Source organism: Hyaena hyaena, unplaced genomic scaffold (assembly GCF_003009895.1).
Source record: "Hyaena hyaena isolate Hyena2069 unplaced genomic scaffold, ASM300989v1 scaffold_163, whole genome shotgun sequence".
Classification (NCBI taxonomy): Eukaryota; Metazoa; Chordata; class Mammalia; order Carnivora; family Hyaenidae; genus Hyaena; species Hyaena hyaena.
Genome location: NW_024080794.1, coordinates 1,216,644 through 1,230,499, shown reverse-complemented (window position 1 = coordinate 1,230,499; position 13,856 = coordinate 1,216,644). Strand labels below are relative to the sequence as shown.

General features: G+C 39.0%; 1 protein-coding gene across 2 annotated transcripts in view; it reads right to left on the bottom strand.

Moving 5' to 3' along the window:
* The window catches only part of STARD13 (StAR related lipid transfer domain containing 13), a 178,926-nt gene extending 166,424 nt beyond the window's left edge, over nucleotides 1-12,502 (bottom strand). For both annotated transcript variants that reach the window (XM_039239845.1, XM_039239846.1), the window contains exon 1: nucleotides 12,244-12,502. In XM_039239845.1, coding sequence (XP_039095776.1) covers nucleotides 12,244-12,412 — 169 coding nt within the window. In that variant the 5' untranslated portion in view covers nucleotides 12,413-12,502. The remainder of the gene's footprint in view (nucleotides 1-12,243) is intronic.
* Between the last annotated feature and the right edge of the window lie 1,354 nt (nucleotides 12,503-13,856).

Sequence of the window (13,856 nt, the reverse complement as noted above, 5' to 3'; positions counted from 1 at the left end):
TGTCTCTTTGGAAACCCAGTTATTTGAGAAAACCTCAAACCACATGCAACCAAGCACCAAAAAAATTAATTTTTTCTCCTTAAAATGTCCCTTTCCTGTGCATTCACATAGCACAGTCAGTTCATCAATCTCTTTATGTAAATAGCAGTCATGCAGTAAGGGAGGAGGTCTGTTTATTATTTTTGATCCTGTTTTGCTTCTGGCAAAATTTCACAAACAGCAGAAGTTGGCAGAACATTGATATTTTCTTCTGACTGGCTACTGTTCTCTAGCTGCAAGTGCAGAGCGCAACTGCAACTATTCTGATCTACGGGCCTCGGCTGGGACTGAAGTCAAAATTGCAAAATCTGGGGGAAAAAACCTCCATACAGGACTTCTCTCTGGAAATAGAGACCCTGGTTTAATACTTGCTTTCCTTCCACTATGGAACTGCTGTCTGAGATTTAGGTCCAGCGAACAATAGTGGTTTGACCTGACTCCCACCTTGCTTCTTGTCTGCGAAGGCCTCCTGGGAAACGTACAGGGGCTACTGAGTGAGGTGGGTCCTAAGAGCCCCTAGAAAACGTAGAGGAGGGAAGTGTTCTGCCTCCAGCACTTTCTAGGAGGAAGGGCAGAATTCTGCAGGTTTGGAAGTAGGGAAAGGAGCTTGGGGGTGGAGGAATCTGTCCTTTCCCTCTGTTAGGCATGTTCCTACCTAACTATGCTAGATTCCTTGCCAAAGGCTGGAATGCTGCTGCCCTGACATTGACTTTGGACAGAGCATTCTTGATAAAGAGCAGCCAACCCTCAAGAGGGCGGTGGGAGGGTAGTTAGTATATAGGACAGTCACTCGGAGTTGCTGCTGGTTTTGGAGACACAGGGAAGTCTGCCAACAGCTTGAAGGGCGGGTGAGGAAGAAAGCACCAACCAGGCCTAAATGATGGAAAAAACCAAAACGAACAACCTTCTTTGGTTACAAGTAGACCATGACTACCTATAATTATAAGGGTGATGGGGTTGCACGGTGGTGAATAATGTGGGCTCCTGGGTCATACAGACTTGAGTTCAAAGCCCACCTTTGCCACCCACTTGCTGGGAGACTTTGGGAAGGTTATTTAAACTCTCTAAGCCTTGGTTGACCCATCTGGAAGAAAAACACAGTAAACCCTTAAGCGTTAGGCCTTACCATATTTATTTTCCAGAGGAGAAAACCTAACTCTGGGGTCTTCACAAAAATTAATTAAAACACCAATATATGTTGAAAATAGTCCCTGGTATATAATAGAGAACACTCAATAGGAGTAGCTATAGGTATTGTGTTACCATTTTTTAAATGTCGTAGATGTTTCTAAACCTAAACTATGTGTTGTAAAATTTATAAAAAGTCCAATAGCCACCCCAGACCCAAATCTTTTATGTAAATGTACCAAAATGCTAGTAAACTGTGTGGACAGTCTGCCTCTCCATGGCCAAGCCGGACTCCCACTTTTCTCTTCATGAGGATCAGCCAGTGGAAATGGCGTCCCTCAGACAAGAGGCAGGGCTCCCACACCCCCAGACCCAGCCTGCAGGAGGCATGACTGAGGGTTAATGAGCTGAGAAGAGCCTGTCACAACTCCTGCATTCTGGAACAAAGCAGAAAGCTTCACAGAACACAAGCTGCCACTGTCCAGGGTCAGCCCTGCAGGAGTAACCAAAGGTGGGAGAGGGCGACCAAGTGGCAGGAGAAACCTCATGTGAACCAGGAACAGAATGGCTTCATCAGAAATGGAACTGTAAAGCTGGAGGTGAGGAAGTAATTTTACTCTATGCGGAGGAGGGAAAGGTAAAAACTGGCCTCTGAAACCATCTCTGTTCCACCGGTTAGTTAATGTTTAATAACCGCATTGCTCACTACTACCAAGTTTCCTTATTCTATCAAGTGTGTCTGTGCTTTTCTACCCACTCAGGGAATTGTGCCATTCCATACAATAATACCAGGTGAAAACTCTGCATCCGAAGGAATGACTCTGGAAAACAAGTAGAAATAATTCAAAGTAGAGAAACTTGCAGAAGCGTTGGTCAGGTCTCTGACAGACAGATTCTAGGGGACAAAGCTTCCTCATCCAAGATTATAATGCCCCTTTATGCATGTATTCAAAAAGCGAAGGCATATGGAATTGCTCCACAAACGGTCATGTACCATACCAGTTAAGGAATTACTATTACAATAGTTTTTTCAGGGTTTCCAGGAGGCCATATGCAGACATCAAAAATTTTATCCTGTAAAACAAGGCTTTTACAAAGTTCAAGATTAACATTTAAGTCATGATGTATGGAGCATGTACTAAATAAAATTTCTATTCTTTGTGGAGTCGTCTCCTACATGGAGACTCCTAAGACTATATATATCCTATACCTAAATACAGCAAAAAGCATTCTTGTTTATTTAATCCATTCAACTCCATAACAACAAATGTCACAAATGCTAATGACTGTATTCACATGCAGTCTTTCATAGCCTAGGAATTCAATAGTGATTAAGATTATTCCTCAGTCAAAAGGAATGAAACCCTAGAGGAAGCAGGCAATGGGAGTTTCTTAAACAATTTGTTTGAATTAGTTTGAGAAAGGGTGCTGAGTTTTTAAATTATGAACTGGGCATTAGAAACTTTATCTACACTTTACAGGATTTCTTTTAATCTTCTACACAAAGATCATTCAAAATGGGAAGATTTTTATAAAATTGGCAAAAGTCTCCAAGTTAACTGCCCAGTTTAGAAAATCACAACAATCTGGGAGGGGGATTCAGGCATCACAGATTCACCCATCAGACAGAGAGAGAACTCAGGCACAGAGATAAGGACTGATTGGTTAGCGATGCTTGCCGAGTCCCTTGCTTACAGTGCCCGCACTGGTCACCTCCCTGGCCTCTGACTCTGGCCTACCTGTGTTCAGAGCCTAGCCCCCTTCCGCCAGCTCTGCTGCTGTCTCTGAGCCTCAGAGTTTCCTACCAAGTGGTTCCAGGAGCCAGGAACACTTCCTGCCCAGAACAGTCTCTTTTATTTGCCAGGAGGTCGGGGACAACAGGTTTTGCTGTTTATCTATATGAGTTGAAACCTGGCCTAAACCCATCATTTCAGGTCAGTTCAGGGCAACTAAGAGTAATTGTACATTCATTACTGTACATTCATTACTAAGTGAACTGATGTTACTAAGTAAATGAAGTAAAGGAAACCACATTTGGGAAAAGCACATTTCATTACAGTTTTAGATTAAAAAAAGGAAACAAACAAACAAAAAAAAAAACCCTCTAAAACACCAAAACAAACAAAAAACTTTTGTTTTAAATTTTGTGAGGCTTTCTATAAGACACAAAAATGTGGTAGTATGTATGCTTACCTTAGTCGACTTGGTATAAAGTGTCTTATTTATTCTTCATTTTATGATATAGTGCCTTGAAGGGCCATATGTACATGGATGTTTGTTAAATATATGTGTATTTTGTCTTATATCTAGTACTTAGTATGTTCCAGACACTTTACTCTGCTTAACTATATTATCACATTGAATCCTTGCAGTAAGTCTGAGATAGTAACAGCAGGTGGAATGGAGTACGAATGGTGAGGATGGGGGTGTAGAAAGAAGGGGTGTTAGCAGACTTTCCTACTCGAAAAAGATCAATGGTAGAAGTGACAGCGATTTGATTACTAAGAACTTGCTCTACACCACACACGCTTTTACAAAGGTCCAAACAGTAAGGCTTTGCAATGGATTTCACTCTCTAGTTTGGGAAATGCTTTTAGGAGGAAATGTTTTGTGTCCTTGAAAGCACCTGGGAGAGATTTAAAGTCCTCTATTAAGAACTCCAGTCTTATTTAGGGGGGGATGGTTAGAATGCTATTATCACTGGGATTGTGAATCTTTCTTATTTCTTATAATAATTTAAAATATTATAAATAATATTGGGGTAGTAAAATATGATTTTATGATTACATACTTTTTTCCAGTGTGTCATTGGTGAATACAAGGGTATGTGAATTGCTACCATTCACTTATCAAGACTGAATATTCATCCAATGTTCTTGCCATCCATATGTATGATTTTTAAAATTAGCTAGAAAGAGGAGACTTGGAACACAGAAAGAGAAAACATTCTTTAGCTCAAAATACTGGCATGTATATTAGTTACTTGTGACTGCCTAGTTTCTTTACAATGCCTACCCTTTTCCTTTACACTGTTCATGCTTATGTATTATCAGAGTGTTACAGAGGCAAAGCAATGCAAATCATTGGTATTTTAGTCAGCTCTGCCTCTGTGAGACTTTTAAAACTGTCAGGATTGCTACATCTTGTGAGAAAATCATTTGAGAGCATGGCCAGACATTTTTGGATTTATTTTTATTGATTTTCTTTTTTTTTTTTAAATCAGCCTTAGCATGTTGTGTAATTTTCAGTTATGTTGCAACCATTCCATTTATTGATTTATTTTTAAGTTTATTTATTTATTTTTGAGAGAGAGTGAGAAAGCAGGGGAGAAGTAGAGAGAGGGAAAGAGAATCCCAAGGAGGTTCTGCATTGTCAGTGCAAAGCCCAACATGGGGCTTGACCTAAGGCTCAAAGGACTGAGCCACCCATGCACCCACTGAGTATGCTCCATTAATTGAGCCCACTGCTCCATTTAAATTCCTTTAGATTCTAAATTTTAAAGAGAGAGAGAGAGAGACAGAGAGACAGAGAGAGAATTCAGGAACTCAGGTCTCTTCAAACAATAGTATGCAAATTTTCATGGTAAACTGTGTGCCTGTCCTGCTAGGCTGTACCATTCTGTAGGCTGTAGTGACTGCTATGGTCCCTTGTGACTTTACATGGGGGTTTGGGCTACACAGTAAGGCTAGTTCCCCATGAATTCTGTTGTAACTTTTTAAATATTTTGTAGAGTATCTCCAAAAGCATCATTCATAATGCAAAGGCTATCACTTTCACTTTGCCAGCATGAGGAAAAGTACCTTAAGAATATGTTTTCAGCCTTCCGGAGAAACTTCTAAGTTGCTTATCTAACTACACAAACAAGCTTTCCTAATTAAAATGACCTATTATCTATTAGTTCATTTTATTCTCTCATACTGACAGAGACGTCACATAACCAGAGATACGGTTAGACTGTGAAGTCGGAAATGGACTTTGAGTCACACTCATCAATGCCTGAGTCTCAGAGAGTCCATATCCCACGTCACAGATAGTCAAGGGAAACTGACACTACTGAAGGGTTTCCCGTTCTTTCCTGTGGGGGCAGTGCCTCCACTTCCCAGCAGTAATGGAATATCCTAAATTAGCTGAGATAATAGCAGACCTCTTTGGAATTTGCCCAGGGCTTCAGCTTTATCATAGGTGAGAAAAACCAGAGCCAAAAAGCAATAACGTCTTGCTTCTGGCCCAGCAGGACCTATCTTGTAGCGTTATTTGATGACTGGTTGTATTCTTGGTAAAATTATTAACTCTGCCCATATACCTACTCCTTCAGTTTTCTGCCTGGCAAACATGTAGGGGCCACCCAAACAGGTAAGAATCTTCCTTTGGTTGTTAATTTTTATAAAGAGATGTCCATCCTGTCTTTACCCAGTTGATTTTTAGAGTATATGGAGCTGGCCTTATTTGAAAACAAAGAATACTTGCAATTTACTCTCTAAAATACAACCTCAAACTATCTATTGCCCAACCCATGCAAGAAATATAGTCAAAAAGAATTAGCTGAATGAACAACAGGTCCTGAACCCTCCTAAATCAGCTTTTCCACAATGCGTTCCCCAGGGAACATGATTTTATAAGATGTCACTTCCTGGTATCTGGTGAAAAACGGATTCATGATGAAATATATCAGTTTAAACAAAGTTAAATTACTTTCCGCAGGATTTCTCTGGGCCTTTCATAAGTGTGAATTTCCAAAAAGGGAAAGAGGATATAGCATTTCCCAAATTACTTCACCACAGAAACATTTCTTCCCTGAATATCTAACAGGACTAGTGTTCTGTGAAGCCAAATGAGAAACTGTCTCTAGACAGCCTCCATGCTATTTCAAGATTAAGCTGGAGAATCAGGTTGCATACCTGACCCTCCTTGTTTTGAGCCACTCACCTCATATTTTTTTTTACTGAATATTTTTACTGAATTATAATTTGTTATTATGCCCCCGGTTTCACTGCAGGATCCTATAGGAAACCTGCAATTGAATTCACGATCGGAATGTTTAATTTACCCACTAAATGGGTGTAGCGTTCCCTTTATGAGATTTCTATGAAACTGTTGTCATATATCAAGTTCTCAGGAGCAAATTCTCCCAAACATTAAGTCCCAGGAAAAACTGTGCTGGGTATGTTTTTTACCATGGCAAATCTTCCCCTGATCATGTCTTCCTTTTTGCTTAGATTAGGGAAGCTCAAGCTAAATTTATAGCCCATTTTTAATAATTATTCAGCACCTTACATTTCAAATTTTATGTAATATCTCTCCCCAGCTTTATTATATTAATTAACTTACATTTTTCTCTTCAGCAGATTTGTCTTTTAATAACCTTCACAGAGTTGTATGTTCTTCTATACACTACATCAAATCCTTCAGGTAATGCATTAGAATGTAAATTAATCTATGTCTTTACTTACATGAAAATCATATTCAGACTGCCCCTGTAGAGACAGAAAATGATTTTCACGTGATCCTTACTTCATTCAAATATGAGAGATGCAACTTGTGGTCTCCTATCATCTTGTATCTCCTACTCTAGATTTACCACTGGGTTCTCATAGCTGATGAAAAGTACAAGGCACATACACATTCATGACCTGTCACCATGAAATCCCAGCTGATATGTTTCCCTCAGTATAGAGGTTTACCAAAACCCACTTATCACTTCTCTCTGTCTAAATTTTTTTTCTGGTCATCAGTTAATGTTGCTTAGACTCTGAAGAGCTATAAGTACTTAGGTGGCTAAGGAAATGAAGAACCTTGCTTCATAAGAGTTGACCAGCGTCAAGAATTAACATAGAACTAAAGCACTGACTTTGGGCAAAAGAGGAGAAAAAAAAATGAATCTCTACTCATTTAAAATAATATCACAAAATCCAAATTTGGCAACTGCCTGCATCTGGGATGTGTGTTTATAAAATTAGAGCTAATAAAAGCTGTGACGTGCAGCTATGGATGTCTCAATCTGGTTAAAGTTAAACTCTCAAGTTTTACATATCATTCTTCGCTAATTCCCTTCTAGTACTTATTTCTTAACTGCTCAGATTTTTAATATGGGACCACTTTTAAAATGTTATGCAAAGTTCATTGACTTAATTCCCTCAACAGATTTTCCTGTAACTTTCGGTTAAACAGTATCCTTCATGTACAGGCCCTTCCGTCACCAGCGCTGAACAGAAAGAGACTCTGATTCATGAAATATGAATTTCTGACAGTTGCCACTTTAAAAGGAACTTGAGCAATACAGGACTGATGTATTCTCACCCTGTTTTCTGTGTTCCATCTGTTTTTCTGCCAGTGTATCCACCCTCCATTTCTGAAAGTAGTTGGGTAAGAAAGTATTGAACATAGAGAAAGGGCAATTCTCAAAGAATCAATGATTGTTTCATTTCCGCTGACACTATCCAGTTGGTGGGGGGGTTCTCCCACCAGGATGAGCAAGGCTACCACTTAGGTCAGGCAAATTCCCAAGATGCCATGTGACCTGATGGAGTAACGAAAGGAGAGAGAATGAGAGAGAGAGAGAGACAGACAGACAGAACAGCACATCACTAATGCCCAGTTCCATTCCCTGGGAACATAAGAAAGACAGTTTATTCTACTCTGGCTGAGTTCAACTCAGATGCGATCCTTAAAAATAGTCTCAGATAAAAAGTCAAAGAGGGATGCCAGGGTGACTGAGTCCACTGAGCATTGCTTGACTCTTGACTTCACCTCAGGTGCTGATCGTGAGTTTGAGCCACATTTTGGGCTTCGTGCTGTGGGCAGAGCGTGCTTAAGATTCTCTTTCCCTTTCTCTCTGCCCCTCTCCCACTTGCTAGCTCTCTCTCAAAAAGAAATAAACTTTAAAAAAAGTCAATGAAAATGCAAATCCAACTTTCACTAATTCCCTTGGTTGTGAAATTTTCTACATTCTGCATTTTCTATCAAGAAAAGAGGTCTTTCTGTGAACACAGGGCACACACACAGGCGTTCTTTGCAATAGGCCAGGCACTACAATACCTCCATTTCACAGTCTTGGACTCTGGAGAAAGAAAGGCTTTAATTTTTTAGTTTCGTTATAATTATAGGTAGTAATGATATTTAAATAGTCCACAAGACTGGACATCCTAACGTTCCCATTAAATTGATAATAAGAGCATTAAACAGGTATCAAAGAAACATGTCCACGTAGGTATCAAATGACATAATAAGAAAAATGGAAATAAGAACGGCTTCTCTTTCTTAAAATAATACCTGCGATCATGAATCCTAGAATTTTGGACATGATGGGGACTTCACATTTGCTTAATCCAAATCCTTTATTTAATGGAGGAAGGAAAGAATGCCAGGAGAAGTTGTAGCATGCCCCAGATCACACAATTAACTAGTGACAGCCACAGAACTAAAATCTTATTTCTACTTTAATAATTTCCTTGACAAGTGGTAGAAAAATTATAAGCCACTGATGTATTCCACACTGCTCTGTTTTCTTTTCAACTTATTATTTTAGGTTCAAGAAGTCCCTGCTTTGCACATTCTTGTTCAAGGAGTTACTGACTCAACCACAGAGAAAACTTGAGGACCAGAAGAAACCTGAGAAATCAGAGACTTAGCATCTCATTTTCTCATCAAGAAACGAAGGTCCAGGAAGGTTCTAAAACCCGCCATTATGAAAGAATGAGAGACTGTCTAAATAAGAGCCTGCATCCTGGTCTCCTTTGTTTCTGGCTCAGTGAACTTGACTACAATGGGTCCATATCATGCCGTTTCAAGCATTTAAAACAATTTTAAAAAGTAGTATAATAGCAAGATTAATTCTTTCACAAAGCAAATAATCACATTTATGTATTTGCCTAGATTTGGATTTTCCAGATAGCATGTGCATGAGTATATAGCTTTCAACATGGTGTCATGTAGCCAATACATCATAGCTATCAAATGTTAAGAGATCCCAATTCTCTTTCCTGTGACCTAACATGCTCTTCCTCTACCTCCCCAGTATCCCCTTCTTGTCCATTCCCAAATGCCTGCTAGTGAGGGAAATAAAGACCATTATTATTTCCATTCTCTCTCCATACAACAATTTCTCCATTGATACAGCGAGATTGGGGGGTAGGGATTCTGGGCAGTGTGACTTACGATAAACTTTCACTTTGCAAAACAGTCCTCTATTTTAAACTTCTCTTCTCTTTTAACTGGACTTAAAACTCCAGAACTATAAAGAAGGCTAAGAGCAATAATGCATGTGTATTTTGGAGCATACCCTAAGATGAGCAAGTTTAGATTCATCCTGGGTTTGAGCAACTAATTCTGATCCTATGCATCATCAAAGATTCCTTTATTTCTCCTCTTTGTTTTCCTTCTCATGAGTGTATCTACTGTTGAATCATGTCCATGCCATTCAATGATTAGCTCACTATAATGAGGTCAGTGAGGAGCAACTTACTCTTGTTTTCACTGTTCCCGACATCCTAAGAGATTATGATCATAAGTAATAATGCCCCAAATTACAATAATACAATGCTAAATTCTCCATGAAAGATCTACAATAGAGTAATGTAAACAATTTTACTGATGTTGCTGTCATTTCAAGATACCGATATGTGAACTACAAAAAGTAATGATGCTATTAATTTAACATGCACTTGATAAACTTTAATTGAATAATTATAGGCCATCAGTAAAATAACTTGACTTCTTGCATTATTGGATACTACCTGTTCAAGGAAAGTAAAACACACAGCACTTTGTTTCCATTAGAGAAATAAAACCTGACTGGAAATATTGTGAGTGACTGATTCTGATTCTGTCATATGGTTCATTGCTGCATCCAGAGTACAAAAGACTGAAATTGACATTGGCATATTACAGAATCTAAAATAAATCACAGGTCCAATACTTCAACAGTCATTATAAAAACCAAGAATAGTTTAGTGTATTGCAGATCATGGGCTTCAGAGTTATATTAAAATACTAGCACCTACTATGTAAACTGCGAGGCGTTACATGAACTCTATGTGTCTCTGTTTTCCTGCCTTTAAAATGGTTATAATAATAGTATGTACTCACTTATAGGATTTTTTTGAGGGTAAAATAAATTGAAATTATATATATATCAATATAACAATATTCTCTACTCTTACAGTGAAGTGATCTACTAATACAGTAAACCCAGAAAATCATTTTGCTTCTGCTATTATAATGTCCTACTATACAATTGTATAACAAATAATGAGCTCTCGATTGCTGGACTGTTGGAATTCCTTCATGCTTCCCTATGATCTTCATGATCACTCTTAATTTCTAGGCATTCATTGGTTTCAACATTCTATTGCCCAGCACAAAAGGGTGAGAATGTTCACATATTCTATTTAGGCAAAAGATACATAGACTCAGAGTATACTTTCAATGATCATGCATGTGTTCATAACTTCAAATCCTCAATAGGAATATAACTTTCATCCCCAAAAACCATAAAGAACTTTAATGAAATCAATTAAATGTAAATATATTTAAGGAGATCTGCAAAACAACTTCAAACTATTTCTATATGCAGTGTTTCTAACAGAATACACTTTACATGCATGCTGAAGTACGTTTACCGAGCATAGATTATAAAGCATCATCAAACATTTGTCAAGTTCCTGCATCCATAGCGATGATGACATCTGGTAAAGCACCATTGTCAGAAATCTCTAAAGCTTTAGCTGGTTTTTATTCTAAGACTGATGTATTTTTAAATCTAGCCACAGGGAAATAATTACTTTTGTTTCTATTCAATCAAGACCTGCACACAGAGTTTATGGAATGACATAATATCCTTCCTGAAATCAGACTGGTATGTAAGACCAGTATCCTTCACACATAACCAGTTCCTGAACCTTTACAAACAAATCCTAATTTCCAAGGAAACAATCTCATCAACTGCTACTCGCTAGAATACATATTGTTCCTTTTGGAAACATTACAATAAGATTTTCACAATTACAAATCCCAACTTCCCTTCTAAAATTCAATATAATCTTAAACTTATTTATTGAAGTGGAAATTGTGTTTGTATAATGGCTCTAGAAATCCCTGGTAAATTTTGTATCACCAATATAATAATTTGATTATTAGTTTGGTTGGTTTTTTTTTTTTTTTTTTGAGTCCAGGAGTGAGGTGGTCATAAACTTCATAAACTTACCCTGATGATGTGGGTATATGTGTGTGTCTTTTCAATGAGCACCAGTTAGGAGTCTCTTAGGAATGTTCATTTTCGAGTTTCTACAGACCAACCCTAAGATAAGAAGCATGTTTTAACTATTTTTGGAGGATGATGAGTCTTAGTGATGTCCAGGCTGTTGATCTATTTTTTAAATTTTTATTTATTAATTTTTTTGCAGAGAATAAAAAGGGACATCTAACAGCTTGCAATCAATATCCTCTCCTCTTGGCTTAGGAAGCTGGTGCTTCTTAAGCACATGTGACAAGCTTTGTTTTGAACTTAGCCGACACCTTTACCCCTCACCAGAAAACAGTATCAACAAATCAAAGGCAACTACTGACATAAACATACAAATAAAGAATTCGAGGCTGGTTGTCAGCCCAATGTCCATAAGAATAGAATTCCAACTTTCCCCTGTGGCTAAAAGTGTTCTAAAGAATCTGGGCGGGGTACAAGTTAGTCCCCTCTCTCCATCCTCCCCTCCAATTAAATAAACAAATGTCCAAGTTTTAAATGTGACAGAGGGTGAGGAACCTGCAGAAAAGCTCCCAAATACACACCGAGTAAATCTGTCTCATTTATTGTGTAGACGCACATAAATTTTGGAAATGTAGGATTCACCTTCCTACCGTGAAGTTTTCTGTGCACTTTATGTTGAGTTATGTGGCAGCTAAGCGCTGTCACTGTTTGTTTAAAACTGCTGCCTAAAGTTATTTCTAAAAGTAACGTGCGGCGTGGCATAGAGAAATCCATGGATTGTAAAGTGAAAACAACAATGTAAAAAACTGGGTTAGCATGAAATAGAGCCAACAGAAATCAGAATTAGCAACAGCCTTCCTCTACCGGCCACTCACCTTGTTGAATTTTAGTCACTAGCTGATGGCGTGCTAGAATCCGGCTCATCCTGTAAGGAGAGCGCCTCGCAGTCTGATCAAATCGCAAGTACATCTCCTGGCCCTCAGGTGTCATGGAATTTAGATAGTAGCAGCCTGAAGCTGGGGTCCTGGGTCCCTGACTGAACATCTCGGCAGATTTCCCTTTTGCCACCTCAGTCTGCCCTGTGGCTGTTTCCGTCTGTCTCCAGCCTCAGTAAGGGAGCAAGGCACCAAGCCCGGCCGAGCTCAACAGACCAGGCGATTTTTAAAAAGAAAAAGGAGTGCCAAAAGCCACAACTCAAGAATTCCAACCCCCCGGCCTGCACGTGACCTCGGGCAGCCAATCAGAAGGAGAAAGGAGACCCGGCCCGTACACAGGCAGCCCCAAGCCCCCCAGCCAGGCACTTCCAGCAGCTCAGACCGCCCCGCAGTGCTGAAGCCAGCATTCGCGGTGCCACGGAGCTGACGGATCGCCAGGAAGCAGCACCCACTAAACGAGTGAAAAAGAGAAAGGTAACAGAAAAGGCAGTAGAAGAAAAATAAGCCCTGGGCATAGATTTCCTTTTAGGCTGTAAAAGTTACAGAAAGCACATTTGCTTTCTCCAAGGCAGCTGCAGGCAGACAGGTAAAAAAATGGGTGTGATAACCGTCTCCGATGAAAAACTACTTCAAATAAGCATAAACAGCTCAGTCTGCTACCACCCTTCCTTACAAAGAATGAATCAAATAAATCTCTTCCAGTGAAAAATAAACTTTCAAGTGCTTTAACACCCAGAGTAAATATACTACAGACTCCTGACCTTCTGCAGTGGGAGGCTGAGAGCTTACAGATGACTGGGAGAGAGGCAAAGGGCATAAGCATATTTGTTAAGTATCTGTTTCCCTTTAATTTTTCTACTTGCCCAATAGTTAATCACCAAGAAGCAAAATAGTTATGAAGTACCTACCGATCACATTGAAGACGCTGCCATGAATCACTGTAAAGATTCAGATTTATGTCACCAAGCTGCTAAGGATCCGAGAGAAGTTACACAAAAGCTTAAGGCTTTCACAAACCTTATGTAAAAGGTGTCTCAAAAAAAAAAAAAAAAAGAAAGAAAAAAGACACAGAGGCAATGTTGGGGGAGTGATATTATTTTTGACTGGGGTGATCACGGCAGGGCACACAGAGAAGACATTTGTGTGAGCTTTAAAAAAAATGGGTGCGATTCTAACAAACGGAGCCTGAGTAGAGCATGGCACTAGGGTCTATGCCCATATGTGTGGAGATCAGGAACCAGAATATGTGTTTAAGGAAACTGTGAATAATTCAATTCGGCCATTTCCAAGTATACATATGGGAGTAATTAGACTTTTCCCCCGTATTTTTCCTCTTTAATATTATTTGATGTGAAGAGAAAAAGTCCATAGAAAACAGTATTGAATTCTGAGCCTGGGGCTAAATGAATAAAGTTCTTTGAAAAAGAAGCATATGGCCAAGTTGTTCTTACATTTGGCTTATTGAAATGAAACATAGCCTGGTCTGCGATTCATGGTCCTAATGATGCACAAACTCTCAGAAGTTTAACAGGACTTAAATTAGGACCCCAATT